Source organism: Nanorana parkeri, unplaced genomic scaffold (genome assembly GCF_000935625.1).
Source record: "Nanorana parkeri isolate BGI_ZX_2015 unplaced genomic scaffold, ASM93562v1 scaffold758, whole genome shotgun sequence".
NCBI classification, from domain to species: domain Eukaryota; kingdom Metazoa; phylum Chordata; class Amphibia; order Anura; family Dicroglossidae; genus Nanorana; species Nanorana parkeri.
Window position 1 is genome coordinate 220,450 of NW_017307026.1, and position 23,781 is coordinate 244,230.

A 23,781-nucleotide genomic window follows, 5' to 3' on the forward strand; every position below is an offset into this window, starting at 1 on the left:
TCCATCCGATCCTCGGAGCCACCTTGCTTTTAGAGTCCCTCTCCCCTTCGACTGCAGCGGTCTAAGGATCCTGGAGTCATCACGTTCTATGCACAGTGTATAGAATGTGAGGACGCTAAGGGACATACCATCGCTGCAGCGGAGGAGACAGGCAGGGGGGAACGCTGTAACAGCCGGCCAGATCCGAGGTTTGGGTGAGTAACTTTTCTGTAACCTAAACACAAATGAGCATTTAACCCTTGCAGGGCGGGGGTAGCCCCACTGCAAGAGTTAAGCATTTTTTTTTTCCCCTCCAGCGTTCTGCTTTAAAGCGTGTTTTCACTTTTGCAGTAAAAATAGGGAAAACCCCCTCTAAATGTTTGTTATGTGTTCCCATTCACAAAGCATACCTAACAAGAATGAAGAAAAAAAAATGTCTTACCCTTTTTCGATATCTCTATTTAGCAGGTCTTTGCAAGCTTCTCTCTCAGTTTCAGTAACCACAAACTCTGACTGTCCTAATAATAATACTTGGGGCAGACTGAGCTGCCCCTCATTAACATACAATGGCTTCAGGCTTTAACCCTTTGTTAGGACAGTCTGCTCATCTAGTTTACAAGTGATACTGAAATCTGCCAGCACAGTACAGACTGGGTTTAATATTTTAAACCAAACTCCACCAACCCCCCAGACAGTGAGAACTAAGGAAGATTTTTCAGTCCTGGAATTAGCAGAAAGAACATCTAAAAAGGTAAGTTACTTTTTTTTTTTTTTTTTTTTTAAGGCTAGTTCACACCAGATGCAGAGCAGAGCCGTTACAGAACACCTCAGAACTGCATCCAAAGTATTGCAATGGTATTTTGGGCTCTAGTTCACACCAGAGTGTTCAGTTCCAGAGCATGTGGAAAAACTGCAGCATGCCCTATTTTTTCTGCTCTGAAATGCAACAAAGCACACGCAAACGCATCAACGACGCATGCAAATGCCCTGGAACGCACTGAAAGCCCATTTTAGGCTAAACCCCCCCCCCCCCCCCCCAAAAAACGGACCGTAACGTGGCAAAAAAAGTGGCAAAAGGCACTGCACTGCATATGCAGTAACTCATGCAGATCTGGTCCGGATTTTGTGTGAACAAGCCCTTAGGCCTTGTTCACACCAAATGCAGAGCAGATCTGCATGAGTTTCTGCACACGCAGTGCAGTTGTTTTTGCAGCGTTTTTGATACATTCCGGGCCGTTTTTTATTTAAATTTTTGGCTTAAAATGGGCTTTCAGTGCGTTCCAGGGCGTTTTTGATGCATTTGCATGCGTTGTTCCAGAGCAGGTAAAATAGGGCCTGCTGCAGTTTTTTTACCTGCTCTGGAACGGAACGCTGCAATGTGAACTGGAGCTAAAAATACCATAGGAATACATTGGACGCAGTTTTGCTCCAGTCTGTAACTGCTCTGCTCTGCTCCTGGAACGCGCTTGGTGTGAAAGGCCTCAAAGTTAAGCTATGTGATTGGGAACATGTAGCAAATATAAAGTAGGCGTTATTCCACTTTTGTTTGCAAAAGTGTAAATAGACTTTAATATATTTTCAAGTGAATTTAAAACAAAAAAAACAACATTAGTTCATGTCAAGCGATGACCAAAAAGTCTTTCAACCAAACAAATGGAAAAAGAGAAATTTGATTGATTGCAGATCTAACGCTTTATGTTTCAATAACTAATGGGGTGACGTTAATGACCTGATCATCCACATCTGGTGAGACATAATGTCATATAATTTACAGTTCTGCAGCAGCAGAAGATCTATATTACATGCCAATGTGGTAAAATATATTGAACATGTAATTCATTGCAAGCTCAATATATATTTATTTGTCAAAAAGCGGTAAGGGGTTCATATGCAAATTGGGAGTTGTTACAGAAGAAGGAGGAAGAAACAATTACACATTCAGCCGATAACTACTGATCAATAATATTTATTGTATTCATTTAAATACCAGACAGTAAATCTGAAGCACTTTACATCACATGTAGATCTAACCATGGTGTCTCCTCTGTAGCTCAATGTTTATCACTACAGCCAGTTTTCCTGCTTACTAGTACCTAGGTGCTATAAAGCAGAATTAGGATTCCTCTACATAGCAATTCTTCATGCAATCTATTACGAAGGAACTTTACCCATATCTTCAAAATAACAACAAAGGTACCTTTGGAAATGTTTAGCAATGACAATCTACAAACATATACTTCTAGATAATTGAGGCTTTTATTTTTTGCATACCATATTTCTCTTTTCTTCCCCAGCCTTCTGACAGTGGCCATTTTTACCAAGGGCAGGTTACTAAATCTCCCTTTACTTCCTGGAACTCTGGCACATGTGACTAGACATGTGACCATACACATCATCTCAGGGAGGAAAATGCCTTTCCCTGAGATCTTCTGAGTTTACAGATGAGGTTGCCCAGCAATGATCTGCTGATGTAACTTCCCAGGATGCTTGGGCACATTACATCATTTGTGCCAAAGTCGAGCAGGAAGTAGAAACAAGAAATTGTAAGTAAAATAAAAATATGTTTACTTAAAAGAGTACTATGGGGTAAGTGTTTTTCCCCATTGTTCTCTTTAGGGTCACAGGAGGACATATACTGGCGTCCTCCCGTTACTCAAAGCTCAGTATATCGCAAGCTTCAGCTCGCGGTATACTGAGACCGCAGCAGTCAGGACGGATTTTGACATTACTGTCGAGATCCACCCAGTTGCGTGAGTGACAGCTGGCTCTGTCTATCTAGAGGCAGAGCCAGCTGTACCCGCCCCCTTCGTTCCTCCAGTCAGCACTGGAGGATCGGAGCGGGGAGGAGGGGAATCGCTGTGGGGAGCCGTGACTGTCAGTCTCCCCGCAGGGAGATGATCAAAAAGTGAGCGAGCGACGTTATGTGTTCGCTCACTTCCCTATTGATCCGACGTGTGACAGTTTCATTGTCACATGTCGGCTCAAACTATGAGGATGAGTGATTTTCACTCACCTCATAGTTCTCCTTTAACTAATGAATGTAAGATAATTTCACAACAGAGCCGAGCTGTATGCTGATGTGATTTTTAGTCAAAGGGGGTAAAGGTCCACTCTAAGCACACCACTGATGGCAGGCTTTGGTACTAATAAATGTATATTGCAAATTGGTTGAAGGAATCTGGAGCAGATACTTCTGCAATTGTGTTAAATTATCTTTCGCACCTACCCCATGTCAGAGAGGCGATTTAGGTCCCCAGTGAAACATTTACAACAGAATCACATAAGCTAAACTCCCATTATCTGATGGATTTTCTGCTTCACTGGTCAGAGCAGTCATTCTGTCACTGCTACATTACAAATAATAGTGTGTCAGACACTTTTTGACCAATAACCGGACTCACGGGAGACTAGATGCCATTCAGCTGTCCTGTGCCACAACGAACTGTCTATATAATACAGCACTCGGTATCATATGCCCTGTTAACATGCACATTAGTTTAAAGATGCATTGGCACCTACCTTGAGAGCAACTTCAGGTTGTCATGCATGAAAACAATGCACTTGTTCTTGAAAAGCCCCAAATCTAACTTTCATTATATTAGTTATATATATGATCTTATGCAGCCAGATTAAACTATACTACTAAACTGGTCTACAGCCTCTCATTACATGATTGGAACCTTCTTCAAAGGCCTGTGTTTTCAAAGCCACAGAATCATGGTTATTCAGAAGATAAAGATACCAGCGAATTGCTATTTAGCAAGACAGAGGATTACGAAGAAATGAATGCACGCCATGGTTAGGAGGTAAATCCATCCCTAAAGTTGGCGTCTTCTCGGAATCAGAATTGTTTTTATGTTTTACCAAACTATATCTTTTTGATGCCGACACAAATGTACACTTTTTTTTAGTTTGCACTGCTCTCTCCTCTGAAACAAGACTCAGAAGAGTTGCTTATAAAATTAATTATAAAGACTTTATTTAAATTTAGATTTAAAACCTGGCTCAAAGTGAACTTGTAGCCAGGCTATGGGCATTCAAGTATATGCATTTTGTTAAAACGTATATAAACCCAAAAACAGAAATGTAACATACTGTAGTTTAACAACCCTTAGATGAGATGCCTGCATTCATTTTCTTTTTCAGCTCCCCCACCCCCTCCTTTCCACCTGGCGAACCTGCAAAAAACACACTTCCTGTCCCTGGGTGGCTACACTCACTCACTCTTCCACTGTATCTACGGAGGGAGTGATAGACTGACATTCAAACATGCCTGCCCTCATTTATTTCCATTACAGGCGGGTGATGGTAAAAGTGGTTTACGTAAAAATGATAAGATTGATAAAACAAAGAGCAGCTACATGTGTATTAAAGCTTGTTTACAACTTGAAAGGAGAATTATGATTTTCACTCAGCCTCATAATCTGAGCCAACCTGTGACAATGAAACTATCACAGGTCGGCTCAGTAGATCGGGAAGTGAGTGAACACATACCGTCGCTCGCTCACTTCTCGATCTCTCCCTGCAGAGAGCCTTGACAGTCACTCCCCTGTCCGATCCTCCAGCGCTGACTGGCGAAACAGACGGGGGAGGGGCGGGCACAGCTTGCTCTGCCTCTGGATAGGCAGAGCCAGCTGTCAATCCCGCAGCTGGGTGGATCCAGACAGCATTGTCGGGATCCGTCCCGGCTGCGGCGTCTCAGTATACCGCGAGCTGTAGCTCGCGGTATACTGAGCTTTGGGTCACGGGAGAACGCTAGATTGTGTTCTCCCGTGACCCTTAGGAGAACTATGGGGAAAAGCCCTGACCCCATAGTTCTCCTTTAAGAACAATGTGAGTTCACTTCAAAGAAGCTAATATGACATCTGTGAAAGGTTTAACCCCTTCGTGACGGGAGACGTACAGTGTACGTCCCGTCACAAAGTGGATAATTGATCAGAATAAGCACAGGGGCTTCCCCTACACATGAATTTACATAGAAGACCAAAGAAAGGGTCCACTTTTGGGGTGGAGCTGAAAATGTTTTTAATTGTGTTGGATTATCTTTTTTGTTGTAATACACAGATATACATTTTATAACCACAAAACTCTTAAGAAAAGGTAAAATGATTGCAGCCCAGCTACAAATAAAAAAGCGGGATCAACAAATGCACCGCTGCCATGTACAGTGTGGTGGAAAGAATTTGATTCCATGGTAAATGTATCTTACCTTGAGTCTGTGGGATATAGGGACCCAGAAGCTTTGCCCTTTTCTTTTCATAGCCCTTTTGAGTAATGTCTCCTGCAACAACAGCAAAGGACAATAAATTCAGTTACAATACAATCTCACATGAATATCATCGTGTACATTTGAACAAATCAGATTGCAGTATTAAAAGCGGTGACAATTCCCAGAATTATAATGTGTATGTAAATTTCCCTGCTGTTTCTCCCGCTATTGACACAATCTGGTCACACACAGGAGATCTGTCACTGCAGAAATACATGTCTTTTTCGTGTCACTTTTACAATTCTGCTTTACACATTGTCATGGGCACACAGATGTTCTCATTCCAACATAAAATGCAGCAATATTTATGAAGGAAATACAAGCTCATTCCATCTTCAATCTTTTTTTTTTTAACGGATCATTGCACAATACTAAAAAAGGCAGATGACAATAGATTACAACCAGAATGAAGATGTGCTGTGTATTTTTATCTGCTTCCTGTGGACTATCATAAAAGAGCAAAACCCCAGTAGGATGAAAACTGCACCAGTGCTTAAAGCAGAACTTTACCCACAGCTTTAAAATAACAACAAACACACCTTTAGAAATGTTTAATAAATACAATCTACAAACACATACTTCTACATAATTGCTGGCTTTGTATTCTTTGCATACCTTATTTCTATTTTCTTCCCCAGTCTTCTAAGAGTGGCCATGTTTACTAAGGGCAGATTACTAGCTCTCCTTTTACTTCCTGGATTTCTGCCACATGAACAGATATGCGACTAGGACATGTGACCATGCACATCATCACAGGGGAGGAAAATGCCTTTCCCTGAGGTCTCGTGAGATTACAGATGAGATTTCCCAGCAATGCTCTGCTGATGACAAGGCAATCCCAGTGTGCATTGCTTTGCCAAACAGAAGTTATTTTGCCCTTTCAAAGCAGGAAATGAATGCCCTGCAAGTGTAAGTATTTCAAAATCACAGCATTTTACACCTGACATGTCTATATTATTTTTAATCATCATACATAGAGGGATGCATTGTATCTTTACAAAAAATGAGGTGCTGAATGGCTAGTAATACCAGCTACCCTAGAACTCACACACAAGTGTATGTGTAAATCAGATTTTATTTAAAAGAGAGGACCAGAAATGTAAACAGGTTATACATGTAAAGATTGAGCACTCCAGATTGTCAGCTAGAACTCAGACAGGTCAATCTTTTGCATCTTTATTTTATTAATGGGCCATTGAACAATACTAACAAAAGTCAGATGAAAATAGAGTAAAGTCAGAATGAAGATGTATCGTATATGAAATGGTGTTATTAGTATATTGTATGTGATCGGCAAAATACTTTTACACTTGGGGATTATTTATATTTATATGTTCTAAACAATGGCAGTGCAGTGCACTTTATTTTGATTGTATATTTGTTAGCTGCTTCCTGTTGACTATAATGCGCAAAAGTGAAACCCTAGTTGGATAAAAACTGCACCACTACTGAATACATTCAAACGAAAAAAGACCTGCACTGTATTACAGTTCCCTTCCTGTTTCCAGAAATAACAGAAGGGTTAAGAATGCTTCAATCACCTATGCCAACAATGTCCAGTGCATCAGGTGCTGAATGGCTACTAATACAGGCTAGCCTGGCATCCACACACAGCAAGGGTTTGCCTTTTTTCCCCCCCACAAAGAGCATCAGACATTTTTAAAGGCCATATATGCAAAGATTGAGCACTTGGTCCTATTCAAATCCGTCTTGCCGTTGCCAAGCAGCATGGTCAGCCAGATTAAACATCTCTGTCCAACCACACTGCTTTCAAGGAGCTGGAGGTTTGAGTTGCAGCGCTGGTCTCTGGCAGTAGGGGCCGCTCTGGAGGCCAGCATTGCCATTCATAAGAGATTACTCAGCACTGTGGGCTATGATCAATCGAGTGTTTACAAGTGGGCCCCGTCAGATAGAACAGTCAGCTAAAGGAGTGGGTGAGGGGCTTAGAACTGGCTGTGCCTCCCCCCAACGGAACACCCACATTTTCATCTTCAGACTATAGTGGAGCTACAGCCGGCATTAACATAAATAAAGAGGTGCTTATATTCTACAATGGGGCCACTGATCTGAACTGGACCAAGTACTATATGCATTTGGCCCCCTGACTGATAAAATAAAAAAAGGTAACTTCTTTAACCAGTACTGAAAAGAAAAAAAAAAAGCCTCTATGACTCAAACCTGGGATCAATAAATACAATTAAATACTGAAGCGGAGATAAAGACATCAGGGACGGCACAGCAAACTAATTGGATCGGATATATACTGCTTGTTATTAGATACAATTACTTCTGCTTATCATAATAGAGAATTGGTTTAGCTCTTTAAACAATGTTCTACATTAAATGAGCAAGCTATTTGTAACTGTGGCTTACTGTAATTCCTCCTTCCCGAGCATTTATCATAGAAAAAACACAGATAAGTGGAAGGAATATGATAACATTATAATTGTGCACTGAGTAACTAGTCATCTGAACCTTCACTTCCTCCACATTAGAACTGTGTCACTCCTCTCCGGCATGCAGGGATGAGCAATGCGTTAATGCTACACACACATTATAGTGGATGGGAGCAAATTCTTGGCCAATGCTAGTAATCAGCCACATAGTCAAATACCCTTTGGTGATGTTAGAAACGCATTGAAGAAGACTGTTAGTAATTAGGATTTATTTAAAGGTGTGATATCTTAGGTGCAAGCTATTATATGACCACGAGCAAAGGTTTATTTGCGGTGTAATTCATGATAACACTAGCTAATCTGTCCGTTTCCTGCATTACTCTTTAAGGGCTTGTTCACAGTGCATAGTGCTGCTGGAACGCACTGTATCTCATCCCGGCTGGCTTCCTGCATTCAGGGGCGGGAGGTGGTGTGACGATGCATTGAAGTCAATGGCACCGCAGCCCACAGTGCGATCGCCTGCACCAGATCGCGTGGCACATCAATGCCTGCGTTGCGGTCCAGTGTGATCTGAAAAAATAGTGCATGCAAAAGGTACTCTTTCTTTTAGGGTGGTGGTACACAACTGACTAATCAGGGTCACATGTGGTCCTTCAGTGCTACCTTGGCTGTCCTCATGGCCATGATTACATAATTAAATAAACAAAATATTTTTACTCTCTATACTTAAATGTACAATGTGATAGGAAGACAAAAAATGTTTTGACCTGAAAAGGTGCTGCACTGCACATTTTACACTGCTGGCATCCTTGGCACAGCTGCTGCTGCTTATTGATGGATTGTATACCCCAGGGCTGGACAAATCCCTGGAGCCAGGTAGCCAACGGTCCTTCAGGGCCCATTCACACCACCTCCAGATCACCTGCAGACCAGACCGTTTCCGGACCTAAAATGCATCCCAATGTTTCCCTATGCTCTTCTTGGCCACAGTTCACGCCATCACAGTCAATTCCAGACCAGACCAGAAAATTGTGATTCCTACTGAACCAGACTGAGAGACCATTTAAAGGCTCAGGAACCCTTTGCAGGTCTTCTGGCTTAATTAGCTGATTAGAGTGGGACACTTTGAGCCTAGAATATTGCACCTTTTCACAGTATTCTCATTTTCTGAGATTGTGGATTTGGGGTTTGGGGTTTTCATGAGCTGTAAGCCATAATCATCACAATTAGGCCTCATTCACACACAACGCAAGCAAAATAATATATTGCGTCTATGCGCGTATATACGAGCGTATATGCGTGCACTATATGCAATTCCAGAATGCATCACTCGTAATGGAATTGTAATGTGCTGTACGCATGTGCGCGCGTATATGCGCGTAAACACGCGTATGTGCGAGTAAATACGCAGAGATACGCTGCCCGGACGCATCTCTGTTCCATTCTGTTTTTGCGCATATATACGCTGTGCAAATATACAGCTCCATACGCGGCTGTGTGTATGGAGCCATTTATTTGCATATGTTGCACATGGTACAATGCGTATACGCGCGGCAGTGTGAATGAGGCCTTATGACAAATCACGGCTTGAACTATCTTGCTTTGCATGTAATGAGTCTCTCTCATATATTAGTTTCACCTTTTGAGTTGCATTAGTGAAATAAATGAACTTTTGCACGATATTCTAATTATTCGAGTTTCACCTGTATATATGTATATATGTGTACACATATATATATACATACACACACACACACACACTTATAAGGGATGCACCAATACCATTTTTTCCAGACCAAGTACTGATACTTGTCCAAGTACTCACAGATACAAGTACTGATACATTTTTGTTTATTGTCATGTGACAGTTTTTCTAAAACAATACAGACTAATGATTTCAGGACAGTGGTGGAGGGCCAGAGCCAGGTCCCAGCTGCAACCCTGGTGGTTCTGGTGAAATTGGCAAGTATCATCACTGGTATCTGAACATCCCTAGTCTATCATGTCAGCTGAAACATGCATGGATTTCTAAGAACCGATATAGCATATTATAGTATAGAAACTATGTCTAATTAAGCAGACAGTAAAAATAGCTTGTGATGCCTGACATTACAGAGAGCACAATCTATTGTCATGAAAACACAAGAACTTTAGACTGATCCGTACAGATTCCAAGGAGTGGGAAGACATACAAACATGAGTCACTGCTATAGAAGCAGACACAAGCTGCACACAAGTGGCTGTCTAAATAACAAGGCACAAGCTGTTTATTCTTTATTCTTTTTTTCTGTCAAGGAAAAAAAAAACCCGTAAAATATTAGTCACTGACCGACCAGGATTTTGGCAGCTTTATCTACTACCAGAGATTCTAGACAGGCCTACGGAGTTTAGCTGAATGGTGACTCAACCAATAGTACTTAGCGGAAAAGTATGCATGTTCCCAGATCTTTCTTCTTTGAACTTAGGTAAAGTGCGTCGTGGACCCCCAACATGCTTCATACAGATTTAAATGGTGAATCATTTCAGGTCTGTGTCTTAAAGACGCTTGTGACGCCATAGGAGGCCCATTGCTTAGCTACCCTTCTGAAAATGCTAGTTCAGCCTGAGTGTTAAGATAATCCTCATTCTTCAGTATTTTGAATTACCAGGAATGGTATGTACACAAGACTTTTCTAATCTGCACAGTTCTCCTGGGTCGGTAACTCCTAAAATACCAGTGTTGGCACAACAGCCAAGCAACTAGCATTTTCAAAAGGGACTCATTTAAAAAAATTTAGTTTTATACCACTTTAATCTTCCTTTATATTAGTATTCTATAATCAGCAGACACAAGAGGAAGGGGAAGCATTTTAATATCTCATTAGTGCCCCCAATCTTACAAAAAAAAGAGCTTGCAGACGGGAGAAGAGAACAAAGTGATTACTTTATCAGTGTGCTGCTGCTCCTTTACTATCCATTCACAGACTGGAGCACGTCCTTGATCAAGCTGCATTGTTTTAACAGCAGCAGAAGTGATGCCAAGGACCCGGCTACATTGTTTAGCAGAGATCCGAGACAGTATGTTATTTCCCATCATTTATCAAAATGGATAATAAATCGGAGATCACTGAAGCTCTTAAGACACAAGCGATGTCCATCTCACACCTCACTTCAATACTTGTCCTGCATAAAAGTTAATGGCTTGTCACTGTCAGCATGTAAAAGGTTACACTTCAAATTCGTCCACATGTAACCTGCATGAATAATGTTTAAAATCAATGCGTATTAGGCCCCATTCACACTGAGCGATATTTACAGCGCGATATCGCTCTCCAATGCATCTCAATGGGGCTCTGTCCGTCGCTGTCGCGGGTCGTGCGTCGCTACAGCAGGACCCTTTTTGGAGCGGATTTTGCCACATCAGGACAAATCATTACATCAGTATAAGCAGTCATAGGTTTATTCCTACGCCCTGTCCTCCCTAATTCACACGTAGCAATTTCCGCTGCGATATCACGCATTTTTGCAGCGTGATATCGCGAGAAGTCGCCGGCTAATGATATTCAATGGAGCTGTCTTAGCTCCATGTCGCTCGTCGCGGTCGCAAGTCGCTTCTACAGGACCCTTCTTTCGGCTGATTTTGCGCGATTTTGCTTTTGGAGCCCGACAGAGAAGGTCGCGCTACCGTCGCTGGATCGTCGCCCCAAAAGTCACGCTATCCCGGCCGCTGCAAAAGGTATGTCGCTACGTGTGAATGGGGCCTAAGCCTGGAGTATTCATATGTCTTGCTGCCACTGTGCAAACATAACAAAGGAGCCATTTTCAATGTTATTTGTACAAGTCCCGTGGACAGGTTACTTTTGGCAGAAATGTAGCTTCTTAGGACATATGAACATTGTTGTCTGGGATGTATTTTGCATCCACTTTCCAATGAGTTTGTGTTGCCTTTTCCCTTCCTTTGAACAATACTGCTACTATGTAACTTACATCTACAACAAGCAGCAAGTGTGTTCTGTGCAAGGCAAGCACAAATAATGTACTGCAGCTGAATGACTGAACCACAGCTAGGCCAAACGCAACCAAAATGCCAGTTTACTAAAATAATTTCAGTCTTCCATCCAGTCAGTAGGTGAGGCTTTAGGCTTCTTTACACCCCCTCAGAGTCTTCCAAGTCTGTTTGGTAGAAAAAAACTTATTTACAGAGCTCAATAGCTAAAGCTGATGTTTACTCACACATAGAGCAGTGGCTCATCCCTTATGGATGGTTCCATCTAGGTTTTAATGACACCAAACCTATCTGAGAGTAGCTAACTACTGCTGTGCCCTCTGGGAATCCTTTGCCGGATATTAAACGTTTATATATAGTAAAAAACATGTGAACCATGAGGTTTAAAAAATACTATAAAACATAAATAAACTGACCCTTAACTATTATAGTTTACCTTGAAATAAAAAGGCACTTTTACATACTATTTAAAAACAAAATCCTGTATAGCAATTACATAGATCATCGTTTATTACACTGAAGGTTATCATAGATGTCTGCATGCAGTGACTCCCCTGCAGGGATACCAGGAAGCTCTTGTTCCCCTATCACATACTCTGGCTGGAATGTGTTGGGCTGTAATGGGTACAGGTAAGTGTTAATTACACTACTTTAGAGAAATGCCATTTCCTGTAGCTTCTGCCAGCCTGCACACCAACATGAACACTGTGGCTGCGGATAACACCAAAAGGTTTCGTATTTGCAGCTTCCTGCTCTGTCAAACAAGCAAAGAAGGAAAGGCCACTTATATCTGAACATAAATACGAATATCCTGTCAATTTTACTTGCTGTAAATTGTACCAGCAGGAAATGAAAATGACAACAAAAGTGTTTAGAGGCTGAAGAACAGATCTGTCATTAATGAATCAAGGCAACACTCAGGGCAGGCCGCTGTTTCCAGCGGTTACAAGAAGTACCGACATCTGAGTACAATGATCGGATCTCCTGATCGGAGCGGATATCACCGCTGTGACATTATCGCACAAGAATAATTGGAGCTTTCCAGCTCTGATTACATCAAACTGTCAACAGGGCTTGTACCTGCAGACTGATATCTGAAAACATGATCATGTAAACAAACAATGATGCTCAATAATGTAATGAAAGCCAAACTCTGGCCACAGAAACCTTCATTTAAATATATTACCCAATAGCCAGAAAGGCATAAATCCACTTTGTGTGCACCAAATGCTCTTTGTAAACCCATGTAACAGTAGTACTGACATCATCGCTCTAGTGTGTGTGCGTGCATGCGTTCTACCAAAACAAGCACTAAACCCTAGTGCCGGGGTAGCCCCACTTCAAGGGTTACGTTTTATTCTGACCAGAGTTCTTCTTTAAGCAGGCCATATGCCGGTAGATTGTTGTATGAATGCTCATAAAACAAACCCCGTTAGAACATTCAATGTCATTAGTGACTTGACGAATGTCATTGGAAATTTGGATTTAAACATTCGATTTTGGAATTTTCAGAACCCTAACCTCATTTACTGTTACAATTTTGTTCATTTGAGAAACAAATTCCATCCTGCTCTTTCATCACAACAGTGGAAATTGATCATCCATTTGACACAATTAACTATTAGAAAATTGAACATTCCAAGTTTTTTTCAAACCGTGTATACTCCGCTTTATTGTGTCTGTTATCTTCCCTGCCCAGTTCATCTCTGTGGACTAGAGAACAACCCCACAAATTATGAGGAGGGGAGAGCTGCTCTGGAGTCCTAACACACTTCATGTCCTAGGGTGACAATGCTGCTCCTCTATGTATACAGCACAGAGAGTGATTGTTGTCACCCTATGGCAGGATCACAGGGGAAACTGCGTCATATGGGAAAGGGGCATTTGTGAAAATATCAGATACAGGCAGTTGCCGGGTTACGGATGTCCGACTTACAAACCGGGGTCCACAGTTCTCCTAAATGTACCGGTGGCTGCAGCGGCCTGTGTCCCTTCAAATTCGCGCTGCTCTCGCCGCCTGTGTTGGCGGAGGCAGCGGGGACACAGACCGCTGCATTGCGCCGCTGCCCCCCGTACCTCTGCTGCTGTCCTGCCCTCTTCTTCCCCCGATCCTGTCCGTCGGCTTCTCTTGCCCGTTCCGGCGAATCCTCCGCTCCCCAGTCCGGCCGTGGCTCCTCTGCCCCGCCCCCCTGCCTCTGCAGGCTGGGAGCCATACCCAGCCTGCTATTGGATATTGTAAAATGCAATAGCAAGCTGGCTATTGCACCCGCCCACTGTCTGCTGTCAATCAGCATGGGAGGACCTGATAGAGAACTTTCTCCTTCAGCCCCCTCCTCTGCTGATTGACAGCAGGCAGATGCAATAGCCAGCCTGCTATTGGCTATTGCAATTTGAAATATGCAAAAGTTAAACAAAAAAATAAAAAATGCAAACAAATAAAAAAAAAAATCACGTTTATAAAATAATTTAAAAATAGAAAAAACTTTTTTTGGTGTGTCATTTTAAATAAAAAAAATGTATTATATGTTTTTTTTTTGGCTGGAGTTACACTTAGAAAAATGTACCTGTTCCGACTTACATACAAACACATACATACAAATTCAACTTAAGTACAAACCTACAGTCCCTATCTTGCGTGTAACCCGGGGACTGCCTGTACATAGTCATCATGTGTGTTTTCCTGAGCAGGTTTGCATTAGTCAAAGAAAAAAAGAAAAAGGACCCCAAAAAAGCAAGATCCTACCCTGTCCAGGACCAATAAGTAGTGCTTTGCATGATGTATCAGATGGGGGCACAAAGACACCTCCCAGGAAGTGAGTCTGATGTATCCCACTGGTTGCAGCACGCTGACTGATTATATTGAGTCATTTCAGCAATAATATTCCAGTCTTCAATTTGAACTACTTTTTGACTGCACTCTCCCCTTCCAATTATTTTATTCTGCTAAAAGGTCCCAGACGGCCTGCTGCTCTGAGCAAAGCTCCATCAATAAAGGCCTGTTTACTCAATTTCCCTCATCTTTCTTGCTCATCGGTTTTGTAATGAGACAATTTGAAGAGTGATTCATCTGTCTGGAAGCCCGGCCATCAGATCAGGCAGTAGGATTTCACTAAGTAACTTGTAATGGAACTGTTATCTACAAATGATAAAGTCAGCCCAGGAATGGCTGGGGGGATCCCTCCTGCAGTGTAAACTGTATGAAGCCTGCAGCTGGCTATGCCGGCTCAGCCCACAGGCCACACTTTGCATCGATTCATATCTGCTGTGGCTCCAGGGACTGGAAATCAAAGCGCATCTCTCATTTGTCTGATCGTCATCACAGGACTGTTCACAGCTACATACTCTTGTCTCAAAGTGCAAATCAATTACATCTAGTTTTACTTTATTACAAAACATCTGATCTACAGGGGAAAAAAAGTATTGCGTGCCACCCGCAACATGGCAGGGTCACCCAAGCATTTCCTTATGACAATGCAAACTTACTGCTGCTCGGTACCCCGGGTGTTTAATAGCACAAATCACTTCTTCATCACATTACGCTCCAATGTTTCATGTGTAAGAGATTAGATGATTTCTAGTGCACTCAGCATAGTAGTCTATATTCTGGACACGGCAGGAAACATCAGCAGGGGTCACTGGCGTGGATGAATACAGCCATCTGGTCAATTAAAATGGTTTGTTCATTCTCCACACATGAATATACTTCCAGCTCTGTGTGAGAATCAGATCTGGAAATGCTGGATTAGAATGATGCGCCCCTCTTGCCAGACACTTTACAGGGTCTTCCTTATGACTGCAGAGCACGGTTGCTCCACATCTCCAAACACCTTGTTCTGAATACAAGTGCAGATCTAGTTTATGAACAAATGCTGAACCCAAATGACATGATTTCCTTTCATTAAAGAACTTCAGGCAAATACAAAACTTCCCCTTCTGCTGCACTGCAAGGGTTAAGTGCTCATGCCCAGATTTAGGGCCCGTTCACACTAAAGCATTGTGACAACTTCAGTAGTGTGCATTGTATGATATTGTATTTTACCTTATGTGGAGTGTACAATACGTACACACTATCCAGGTTCCCGCGACCTGCGGTGGCATGTAGTGCACTGCGGTAAAACGCAGCATGTTTGTATTTTATCGCAGCACACTTCCCAACAATTGTTTTCTGTGTGTCCTTGCTGTGACTTGCATTGATCCAGTGTGGTATAACATAGGTCAGCGCTATATGTGTGAACGGGCCCTAACTTACCTGATCCCAGCTCCCTTCGAGCTGCTAGAACGGTCCCCACAGCCTCTTCCACTCTGGGCTCCAGCAGTCTAAGGGCCGCCAACATCATCACATCTTATGCAGCTCCTTCGACCTGCATAAGACCTAAGCAAATTGAGGGACATTTCATAGCCAGAGCGGAAGGAGGGAGAGACATGAGTGTAGACTGCCACAGGAGCCAGGATCAGATAAGTAATACAGTTTTCTTTAAGTCCCCTACACAAAACAAGGAATTAATGGTAGGCCAACTGCAAGTGTACGTTTTTCTTTTTTCAGACTTTCTTCCCCTCATTTTCATCTGGAAATCCTGTGAACACAATTCCTGCCCTAGGGTGACAACTCTCACTCCACTGTACCTATGGAGGAGCAGTGTTGTCACCCTAGGCTGCTCTCCTGATTTGGAATACAAACGCATTCCTCTCCATCTCCATCACATGGGGGTGGGGAAATTGGTAGTCTACAGAGGACAGCTAGAAAGGTTGATATGAATTGAACTGAAAACACAATGTTAAGAAGTTTCAAGTAGACTAAATTTCTAGAAAGATCAACTGACAATTTCTGTACTTGCTGAAACTGTTCTTATCTGAAAACATTTTCCCTTTACTGCTAGTCTAGGCTGAGGCTGTAAATCTAACTGATTTACATTGATTTACATTTGGGATTGAGGATTTATAAAACGTTTGCACAGCTGTTCGCTCTGAGAACATCTTCATTTTTGATGTGCACCACATTGTTACCACTAGATGGAGCCGAGGAGCAGAGGAATTTCCAATGCCAAGATTTAACTGTCTGTTGCGAGAATTTAGAAAATGAGTTTCTCTACAATGCTTGTAGATACTGAGGTGAATGGGGACTTGCTTTAAAGTTCATTACTGCTTGTACAGAACAAGTAAATGATTTAGTGTACATGATCTGAGCACAGGTTTACTTTAACTTTAGTAAGTACAACAAGTAGTCCGTTTAAAATTCAGTGTTGAACATTACAGGTGCTGCCTATTTTTTGGGGGAAAAACACAGTATAAGCTGAAACTCCCTTTTAAAGAAGCAATGAAATATGTACATTTTAACATTAAATGAAAAAATATTTTCTGAGCCTCAGATATCTTATTTTTTCGATTATTGGTAACAATAACGAGAAGCTGTGTCATCACTGAATGCCATTTGTTTTATTCTGGTATGTAATGTAATACTCTTGCAGCTCCAGTTTGTTCAGCTGTCAGCAATATAGTTTTAGGATCCAGACTTTGCTGGGAGATGAATGGGCCTAATCTAGCACAAGATCGTCTATGGCACGCTTCTAAGATTCAGATCATGTTTTCATGTAATGATTTTGATGAAACGGATAGTCCCTTTCACAGCTATATAAATATTGATAACAATTTACCAGCAAACTGATCACTCAGAAATCTGAGCCGATAACTGCAACCATTTGATATTCATAAACCAGCTACGGCGATTGCTGAATAGGGGAGCGAAATGTGTGAAATAGAGATGAATAACAAAGGGCCAGGTGGAAGAAATTGCATATATTCAACAAAAACATGAGGAACTACAGATGGGTTCAACTGAATAGGGATGCAATAAATTGTTTGTTTATATATTTGCGGCAGTTACTGAGTAACAACATTTCACACACAAACAAATAGGACATTAAAGCTGAACTCCAAGCACATATACATGACACAAATTAAAGGGCATCTATGGTCAAAAATTAAAAATAAATCTGTATTTCTATATTGAATTTCCATAAGTTCAATCCCCCTCCTAATAACCATATCAATCTAAAAGTTTGTATGTACCATGGGATGTACTATGGGCAGTGACACAATTTCACTTAGACCTCCGATATGCACTTCCTTGTGTCACCACTCCAAGGGCTTGTTCACACCAAATGTGTTGCGTTCCAGAGCGGCAGTGTAATTGGACGAGTGGCAAAGCATTGCCTGTGTTTCGGTCCACTGCGAACACAAAAAAACCACACCCCTTTCTACCCCAGAACGAAGGGGGAAGTTTAGTGAGCGATTGCTGTGCGTCCCAGCAGCTACGGCTCTGGAACGCACCGCATTTGGTGTGAATGGGCCCTTAGCCAGCCGTCTTTTGATGAAGCTCTGTAATTAATATATCGGTACATGTATTTTTTTTAACCCCTTGCTGCTGCCTCATGCTGACCCTTTAACTGGGTCTTAATGCTGGGAGTCGTGATCATGTGACCACTGTGGCTGGCTGTCACATGATTGGGGCTGATCCCACTGTCTCCCAATCATTTGCCGTGACCGGGTGCCGCCAGGGACAGCTCAGTCAGTGTGCACTCAACACACAACAGTAGAGCCCCTAGGATGCATATATGCAGCATGCCAAAATTAGCGCCCACCCACTGTACTGCCACATATACGTGTTATACCAACAGGAAGAGGTTAAATACAAGCAGTATAAGTACCTGGGTTCAGCCGGGTATCAGCATCTTGCATTAGCATACCAGAGTATGGGAGGAAGCAGCACAAGGAGCCAATCAGTTTATGTGCTAACAAAAAGCATGCCGATTGGTGGGGATAGCAGAGTGACAGAGAGATTAGCGCATAACTGTGCTGCTTCTACTTTCACTAAACATCTACTTTTAAACATCTATCAGCAGATAAAAGAACTGTAGGGAAAACCTCTGTATGGAAGGGAAATATTGCAGCAAAGGCTGGTTTTGTTTCTGTTATCTATAATGGACTTTTCATTCTTATCTACATGTATTATTTTTGGCTGGAGTTCTGCTTTAAACTATTCTGTAGATAAAGAGATGACCTAATCCTAATGAGTAAAGAATATGAGTGGTTTTAAAGATCACTGGGCTTGTTCAATAGGGAAGTGTGAATACACAATGGTGATGTGTAAAGTAAACAAACATTCCTTATGCACAGTCACCTCTGGCTTTGTTCTTCCAAACTGGCAAGATCACCAGATGTAAAGGACACTTGTAATGAAAAAATTATAATAATAATAATAATAATAATAAGTGTTAAAAGTGGCTGGATTCATCTTCAGCCGTCATCATTTGTGCTCATGAACCCTCCAGATTTCATCAGGAATAATCTGCAAGGTTTTGACCCTTTCATCACTTCCTATTGGCCAAGGAGGCCACCCATCATAGTGATCAGGAAAGCTAAAAGGAAGGTGTGGGCCAGCCTTCTACAATACAGGCGAGTCTAACCAGTGCAGGTTAGATAGGCCAGGAATCCAAAGAAATGAAGGCTGCTGAAAGTAACCATATGTGCCTTCTGTGGGTGCCTGCACTTTGGAATAAGGACACTTTTTAATTTTATTTAACAAAACAAAGCTAAGGGCTTGTTCACACCAAATGCAGAGCAGATCTGCATGAGTTTCTGCAGTGGGTTGTGCCGCGTTTTGGATGTGTTCCAGGCTGTTTTTGGTTTTAAAAAAGTTGCTTTCAGTGCGTTCCAAGGGTTTTTGATGCGTTTGCATGCGTTCCAGAGCAGGTAAAATAGGGCTTGCTGCAGTTTTCCCACATGCTCTGGAACTGAACGCTCTGGTGTGAACTAGAGCCCAAAATACCATTTGGAATACATTGGACGCAGTTTTGATCCGGTCTGTAACTGCTCTGCTCCTGGAACGCGCTTGGTGTAAACAAGGCCTAAAAGAAATACAAATATGGCTGGATTCATCTTCAGCCGTCATCATTTGTGCTCATGAACCCTCCAGATTTCATCAGGAATAATCTGCAAGGTTTTGACCCTTTCATCACTTCCTATTGGCCAAGGAGGCCACCCATCATAGTGATCAGGAAAGCTAAAAGGAAGGTGTGGGCCAGCCTTCTACAATACAGGCGAGTCTAACCAGTGCAGGTTAGATAGGCCAGGAATCCAAAGAAATGAAGGCTGCTGAAAGTAACCATATGTGCCTTCTGTGGGTGCCTGCACTTTGGAATAAGGACACTTTTTAATTTTATTTAACAAAACAAAGCTAAGGGCTTGTTCACACCAAATGCAGAGCAGATCTGCATGAGTTTCTGCAGTGGGTTGTGCCGCGTTTTGGATGTGTTCCAGGCTGTTTTTGGTAAAGGAACACGCTTGGTGTGAACAAGGCCTAAGGGAAGCTAAAAGGCTGATAGCCACACAAGCTGTACATACCTTTAGATGTTTTGTAGCCTCATCCAGATTCTCTGCTTCCTGATAATGGAGTGCCAGCCCTCTACCCATATCCCACAATGCAATATCCGGTGGCAGGACTACCCGTCAGTAAGCCAGACAACAATATAAACCTTGCCTGCTCTATTCAAAATAAGATATTTTGGCTGCAATTGGGACACAGGATGACAACTCTAGAGCACGCAACTTCAAAAGAAGTCAGTCAGTGATGGCAGCTTCTATATACAATATACAAACAGCATCTTACAATGGATTATACTCAGTCCTGTACAGGGCCCTTTATATAAAAACCTCAGGTCAGTTTTACAGATATCTGTTTTGGTATTTGTCCATTTGTTAGTGTGTTGAACTGAGTTAGTATGTGTTTTCATTATGTGTTGCAGTATATTTTTGATTCCATGAGTCTCGCATCGCACAGAAGAACGGACATGCCTCATTTTACAAAACGCAGCGCAATGCAGCACATCGATGTGAACAGGCTCATTGTTTTAAAACACGCGTTTCTATGACACGTGTTGTTTTGCATTTCGCCACACATGCTAAAACATGGAGATATAAATGGGGCATTAAAAGAAAAAACACAACAGAACTTCAGCAACAATAATAATATTACTTTATGGTCCATCTTTGCATATTTCTATGGATGGCTGGTAAACCAGGAGAGAGCCTCATTCACATCGGCACTCCTGCGTTTAGCTTTTCAGAACTCAGGAGAAGTTATCTGAGAAGTATTAACAACTTTTAGGCCCCATTTCTATTTGCAAATGGTGCTGGATCAAGTCTCATCAATTCCTCCATGAGACTCATGCAATCAGCTCCAGGTAGGAGGGGTTGTTTAAAACGACCGCTGCCGTGGTCCACAGCTGTTCGCATAAACGTTATACATGGTGCGATTATCTGCACATGGATGACCACACCTGGATGCAGACTGTTTGTCATCCAGGTGCGATCATCTGCAGGTAACAGCAGTTGTCATTATACAGTGCCTCCCTCCTGCAGCTGATCACAAGTCTCAAGGAGGAACTTGTGAAACCAAGGGCCAGCACACACCACAAACAGTGCGTTCCAGAGTGGTCAGCCTCTGGAATGCACTATATCACAACACAGCCGGCTCCCTGCGTTCAGGAGTGGAAGGGGTGGCGTGGTGGTGCATTGAAGACAATGGCAGCATTTTTGCAGATTGCACTGGGCCGGAATGTAGGCACCAATGTACCACGCGTTCGTGTGTGGGCGATCACACTGTGAGCAGGGGGGTGTGGCTACGGTGCCATTGACTTCAATGCACCGCCATGCCCCCTCCCGCCCCTGGACGCAGGGAGCCGGCCACATTGCGACAGTGCATTCCAGAGGCTGGCCACTCTGGTACGCACTGTTTGTGGTGTGAACTGGCCCTAAGTGATGTGGCCACATTCGCAAGCGTGAATGGGGCCCTCTGCTTCCCAGATCACCTTCTCCTGCGTTTAGATGTTCCTGCTTAAAGCCACATTTACATGCATTTTGCCGTATTTAGAGTTTCTAATCGGAACCTGGAATTCTATTTTCTCTAAATGCAACAATGCTGAATGCAGGTAAGCAATGTCTGAATGACACATTAAGTTTGACACTGCAAGTGGGAATGAGGCCTAAGTGCAGAGCGTTAGGGTTCTAAGATAAGTCTCCCATTCTATAACAAAGCCGGGGGAAGGTGGGTCCAGTTTCACAGACTTGTTCCTCCTCATATTACTCTTCACATCACCCACAGAGCAGACAGCAGTCCTCCTGATCTTGGCTATCTCCACAAGCACATGAGTCACTGAAAACTGAGTAAATAGTGAACTATACCCAGATAAGGTTCCGCATTATCAACATGGGGAATGACACAGGGTTAACCCCGTACCTGCTGGAGACACCGGCCCTACAGTGCTGGCAGAGGATAAGAGGTCAACAAGCACATGAATATCTAGGCTGAGATCATCATCTGTACTCATACAAAGAGATGCGTTTCATCATTTGTCACAGGCAGAGCTGAGAACACAGCAGCCCTTATTGTCCACAAAACGTTCTGTAAACAGTGGAAATATTTCAGCAGATGCTGCTAGACAATATATCACAGAGAGGGCCTATAACACAGTCCACTTGTTGCTGCAACTTAAAGGCGCACAAACCTCAAAAAAGCAATGACCAGTCCAGCTACAATTGTATATTTTTTATTTCAATATATGCTTCGTAAGGTGGCACAATGGGCAATGGCTAAATGTAAAGTGCAAATACCCAAAGCAACCAAACATAAATCATCTCATAACTGATCTGACTACAACAGCTTAAGGCTCTGTTCACACCTGGGCGTATCAAATATGCGCGTTTCGTGACGCGCGTTTTACCGCGATTCACGGTAAAAAAACGCGCGACAAATGCGCGTTTCCGAGGGCTACTTGGCTGTATCCCAACGGAAACGCGCGACAAAAACGCCTCAAAGAAGCTCATGTATCTTTTCAGGCGTAGGCCGTTTTGTAGCGCGTTCAGACGGGCTGAAATACGGCAAGGTGTGAACCATACCCATAGAAAAGAATGGGATTTTCATGTTTGAGCATTTTGTAGAGCGTTTGTAGAGCGTTGAACGCGCTACAAAACGTACAGGTGTGAACCAGGCCTAAGGCTGGGTTCACACCTGGGCGTTTTTCAGCGCTGATGGAAGCGCTGAAAAAACGCTCAACAAGTGAAATCCCATTAATTGGTATGGGCATGGTTCCCACCTGGGCGTTTTTCAGCGCTGATAGAAAAGCTGAAAAACGCCCATCGCTCAAAATAGTACTTGAGTCTCTTTGGGGCGGATTTCCGTGCATATCCATTGGTATTCCTGAGTGTGGCTCGGGGTTAACAAAGCAGTAACCCCTAGCCACACTCGGGAATACAGCGTAGGTCTTACCTTGTACGCGTTCCCCGCTGTGTCCTTCGGCCGCTGACGTCTTCCGGGTTCCGTCCCTTGCGAGCGTCCGCGTCACAGGGGGGGGGCGGAACCGGCAGGAAGTTTAAAAAAAAAACGAAAAAAAGATTGGAGGAAAAAAGATACAAAAATTTAAAATCATACCGCCAGGGAGGTTAAAAAACGAGCGTCAAACGCGTGTTTCATTGAACTAAAAAACGTGCTAAAAAAAAAGAGAGCATAAAACGCGCCTATAGCAACGCCCAGGTGTGAACCCAGCGCTCAGCCACGTTTACCTTTTGGACTATGTTTCATGTTACACCCATATTCAGCACGATAAATGGACTGCAAGTGCAAAGCTCTGGCTCCTGCACATTCTCTTTCTCCTCGGTACGGACATGGACGGAAGGTAGAATCTGCAGGAGCCAGAGCATTGCGCCCGTGATCCACTAATTGTGCTTGTGATACTTAACTCTCGCCACAAAGCGAAAAAAATAATAAATGCACATTTGTTTCTACTTTTATGAAAAAGTGTGCATTTATTTTTTCCCCAAAAAAAGTGGACTACCTTTAAAATATAATTCCATGCTCTAGGTTATTTCTGATGTTTATTGCACTCAGGATTTGTGGCTGTCCCTTATTGCTGTTCTTCTTTTCCACATTTATAGACACTAAATTTTAACAAACACCCTTTTTCTTTCCAAACAAGTATGAATCAATCAGTTTTATCACCTTGAGATGTGCTATGAAGAACTAGTTACATATTACTACAATGCGCCCTTCACGGTCTAGTTTAAGACCGCTCTTAATCATGGGGGGAATTTATTAAAAC

General features: G+C 42.6%; 1 protein-coding gene across 1 annotated transcript in view; it reads right to left on the reverse strand.

Annotated features, from left to right (window-relative positions):
• The window catches only part of DIP2B (disco interacting protein 2 homolog B), a 181,664-nt gene that overhangs the window by 91,577 nt on the left and 66,306 nt on the right, over positions 1-23,781 (reverse strand). The window contains exon 2 of the mRNA XM_018564543.1: positions 5,189-5,260. Coding sequence (XP_018420045.1) covers positions 5,189-5,260 — 72 coding nt within the window. The remainder of the gene's footprint in view (positions 1-5,188; positions 5,261-23,781) is intronic.